At 35.4% G+C, this 4,899-nt stretch overlaps 1 protein-coding gene across 1 annotated transcript; it reads right to left on the reverse strand.

The window, feature by feature from the left end:
* Positions 1–1,260: 1,260 nt before the first annotated feature.
* Positions 1,261–4,677, reverse strand: LOC136026391 (inositol hexakisphosphate and diphosphoinositol-pentakisphosphate kinase-like). The gene has a single exon (XM_065702946.1). It carries the CDS (start codon positions 4,610–4,612, stop codon positions 1,607–1,609), a length of 3,006 nt encoding a protein of 1,001 aa, XP_065559018.1. The 5' UTR covers positions 4,613–4,677; the 3' UTR covers positions 1,261–1,606.
* Between the last annotated feature and the right edge of the window lie 222 nt (positions 4,678–4,899).

Below are 4,899 nucleotides of genomic sequence, written 5' to 3' on the forward strand. Positions count from 1 at the left end.
TATATATATATATATATATATATATATATATATATATATATATATATATATATATATATATACATATATATATATATATATATATATATATATATATATATATATATATATATATATATATATATATATATATATATATATATATACATACATATATATATATATACATATATATATATATATATATATATATATATATATATATATATATATATATATATATATATATATATATATATATAATATATATAAATATATATATATATATATATATATATATATATATATACTAGCTGTTGGGGTGGCGCTTCGCGCCCCCCAAGCCCCCCGCGGGCGTAAGTCGTTACGCGCCATATTAGTTACGCGCCATTGTAGCTGTGTCCCTGTGTCCCACCTGTGAATAGAGATAGATATAAATATATAATTTTAACTACGTAAAACATGCGAATATACAACATTCTTCGCTGTCCCATTGTCTGTGCATATAAATAGCATTTATATTTATATGTCTGTGCATATACAAAGCCTTATGTACTAATAATGACGTCATATGCAAACGCTCTTTTTACAAACAAACAAACATGCATACACACAACTCGCTTCGTGCCACCCCAACACCTAGTTGGTGGGGCGCTTCGCGCCCCCCCCCCCCCAAGCCCCCCCGTGCGCGTAAGTCGTTACGCGCCATATTAGTTACGCGCCATTGTAGCTGTGTCTCTGTGTCCCACCTGTGAATAGAGATAGATATAAATATATATTTTTAACTACGTAAAACATGCGAATATACAACATTCTTCGCTGTCCCATTGTCTGTGCATATAAATAGCATTTATATTCCCTGTGTCCCGGTCTTCATTTGTTTCCTGGTGTCCCAGTTTGTATTTTCTCTTTGAGTGTCCCGGTCGTCATTTATATTCCCTGTGTCCCAGTGTCCCGGTCGTCATTTGTGTCCCGGTGTCCCCGTCTGTAATTTCTATTCAAACAATCCCTGTGTCTCAGTCGTCAATTATTTATCCCGCCTGTGCCCCCGGCGTCCCCGTTTTAGTTGTGTCCCTGCGTCCCGGTCGTCATTTATATTCCCGGTCGTGATTTGTGTCCGGGTGTCCCAGTCTGTAATTTTTCTTTGAGGTTCCTGGTCGTCATTTATATTCCCTCTGTGTCGGTCGTCATATTGTAACAGATAACAGACACTACATTTATTATATATATATATATATATATATATATATATATATATATATATATATATATATATATATATATATAAATTTCGGATTACATTACATTACAAAGGAAAAACTAATCAATACAAACTAAAGCAAAGCGCATGAATGGGTACTAATCCTTGTTTGTTTCTGAATATTACAGCTTATTCAGAGAATGTATATTCTAAACAAGCTGCTTTCGGCCGTGAGACCTGTAGCTTGGCTCCATTATTCTCTGCTTAAAAAATGGCAAAAGTAATTCGACCCTAATATTGTCTTTCTACAAAAAATCGCTGATTAAGCTACTAAGAAAAACCAAAAAAAAGGAATAAACTCTGAAATTTCATTTTGGTGCTTATTAATGGGCAATTATTCTTTTATATGTCTTGTAGTAATAGTGGCTAATCGCCTAATTTCGAAGGGTTGGACGAAGCTGGGCTTTGAAATGAGAGCGACAGCACATAGTCAAGAAATCCAACAAAAGTTGTTAAAGATAGTGAATTGTGCAATGTTTCCAGGGGACAAACGGGAGGGACGCCTTCCATGATGGACTCTAAATTGACCGAAGGGGGAAATTCTTGATCACATGATAAGCCACTAATGACAGCAGTACTGAACAAATTCCCATGATAACGAAGCATTTCATCCTCACTCAGTGCCTTTGATAAAGCTTCCATTGACATATAACCTGGAGATAAGGTCTTTTGTTTAGAATGGCAAGCATTATTTTTGGTACTATGTGGACCTAGCATAGTACTTGGGGTACTTCTGTTTCTATAACTTGATTCTTCTTTTTTGCAATCTGTACTTGGAAGTATAAGTCCGGAATCTGACTTTATCTTTTTTTCACAGCCCCAGTTCATTCCAGGGCTAAAAAGTAGCTCTATGTGAAATCTACCATCAGACGCAAGATCCTTTGTCGTGTCCTCGTAAGCCATGATAACAATTTGTGTAAAATAGCTTAACTCGGGAATCTTTGAAACATATTTCATGGCTCTTCGCCACTGCTCATCTGCGTCACAATTTTTCAATCCTCCCTGAGTAAGAATTGTGAATAGTGAATGTATATGACTTTCACTTGTGAAATACAAACGAGTTAGAATGTTGGTCTCTTCAATAGAATCTGAGTAGCCAAGATTAAGCCCGCTGTCGTTTTCTTCGTTAGGAGCTCTAATGCTACTGAACAAGTCAGCCCGGATTTTTCTTAAAAGACTCGAACAAGTTCCTTGACTAATTTTCAGTTTCTCTTCTTTTGTAATTCCAAATTCTTGCGGAATTACCACATTAGCCATATTTTTTGAGTACATATACAACTCTCGAAGAACATTTATATTTAATGCGTCGTAATTGTGCTGGATATCATACTTGGCACAATCATAAATATCAGGAATATTAGAAATATTAAAAATTTCTTTGGAATTGAAATCTTTTTCCAACTTACCCCAACGAAGGGCCATCAGCTCCCATGTTTCTTCAAAATACAATAATTTATCTTTCAAGGAAGGATTTTCTCGTTTTTCTTGTATATCGTCATTCAGTTGTTGAATAAGTTTTAAAATGTGCTCACAACACTTGAAAGGATTTACAATAAAGTTCAAAGCAGATTCTATAGCAGGATTACCGCAAGGATTGATCATCTGGTGGTCTTCTCTGCTGAATTCCCGATCCACTTGTAGCAGTGCATGAAGCCGAATCTTAACATCTTTTTTTATTTTGCTTGTTTCATGATCATCATCAATCAAATTATGGGTATTGGCACTCTTCACCATTTGTGCAAGAATAGGAGTGAGCTTTCCTTCAAGATCAAGTAAACCTTTGGTAAAAGCAGCTGCTGTCTTTTGAACACGGCCTTCATCCGTGGCATATATTTTCAAGTCTTGTCTAGATGACGAGTGCAAGCGAAGAAGCCCCCGTCCCTCAATACGAGTAGTACCGTCCTGACCTCCGGGATATAGGTTATGAAATTTTTTACCAAGTGTCTCAGCTTGCTGTCTACCTTCGGGTGTTAATTCTCCACCCCACTTCAAAACCAAAATCAATGTTGGACCTTTTGTGATTTGTTTATTATCTCCTGCGTTTGTAGGCTTTTGTTCAGGCTGGTATTTTAGCTGCACTTTTCTATTGAATTCTGAAAATCTACCAGACATTTCGAGAACTGCTCTCACTTGTTCTAGTTTTCTTTTAATTATGTTGTTTTCTGAATTTTCATTCAATTCACTTTCAATTTCGGATAGAACTATTTTAGAAATAGTAAGTATTTCAAAAAGCTCTGTTGTATTTTTTAGTTTAATTTGTCCGTTTTTATGACCATCGTATTTCTCAAACAGTGTAAAGAAAAGAGGATGTTGAACTTCTAATTTAATTTTTTGTTTTGAAGTTCTATCTCCATGTCTTATTACTGCAATAACACATCTTAATTCCATCATTTTGCCCGCTGTTGTAGGTACGATCGGCGGGTCTTCGAGCTGAAATGGTATTTCCCATGGAATATGAAGAAACGGAGCTAACTTTCTCAAAACCATATTACCGATAATGTTTGCAAAATCGTCATAATACTTTTGAGAAGATTTAACAAAGCTAAAACCATTTACATCGCATACATAAGACTTGTCATTAGCTCTCAAAAGATCAAATCCACATATTTTTTGCTTGAAAACTTGGCAGACTTTTCTAGCAATTAATTTCTCAAATACGGTTAGCATGACTGGATATCGCATTTCTTTTCCATTTTCACCACGTTCGACCTTACCATCGAGTGCTGGTGCCTTTCTTGCTTCGGCGTGGGCATAATTTGGGCCAACAGTATACACTTTAACATCAATGCCATCTGTAGGCATGAAATCTTCATAAATGTAAGATCCATTTTGACGCACCCGAGACTCCGAGGAATAAATACTGCTTTTGCTTTTACTTTTTCGGAATAGTTTTTGACAGCCTCCTCCAGCAGAGGATGGATAGTAAATGCATATGTTATGGTCTTCTGCAGACATGGGCTTCTCAACAAAGGGTTTTTCAAATACAATACCATTAATTTCAATACTATCATCAAACTCAGTAAGTCGGTCGTGCTCTTCTGGGTTTAAAGATTCTCTATTACAGATGGCATACCTAGGCAGGGGTATACCTTCTTTTTCGAGAAAACTATAAATTTTAGAACGGTTTTGCATATCAAACTGCATTTCAAGGTCATTAATAACATACGGTTTTCGGAGTTTCACATATTCCACCGCTTTTTCTAAGGGAAAGCCATTTGAATAAAAGGATATGAGACAATTACACACCGGCCATTCTTCAATCGGTTTTTTCAAAATATCCTTTTCTGGGAATATTATCGGCTTTATATACTCAAAATATGTCAATCGACGCAAAATTTCAGTCATGGGCTTCGAATTGCTTTTTTGACTCATGGCACATACGCCCAATATGATTTCTCTAACCTCGTCACTGTCATCATCTTCCGAACTACAGTCAGTAAAATCCATTTAACAGATATTCTGCTAACGGTTTCAAAAAAAGCAACGCTATCATCAGGGTATTACATTAAATTTTCAGTGAGGAATAAACTTATTACTTATTGACAAATATCCTATTTCTTTGAACATGTTATGTCTGCTTTCGCAAAAAATTTTTTCTTATTTATAAAAAATGTCAAATTGAACGTTTGAAAATATTAAAACCTTAAAAGAAATAGACT

This window comes from Artemia franciscana, chromosome 4 (genome assembly GCF_032884065.1).
Source record: "Artemia franciscana chromosome 4, ASM3288406v1, whole genome shotgun sequence".
Classification (NCBI taxonomy): domain Eukaryota; kingdom Metazoa; phylum Arthropoda; class Branchiopoda; order Anostraca; family Artemiidae; genus Artemia; species Artemia franciscana.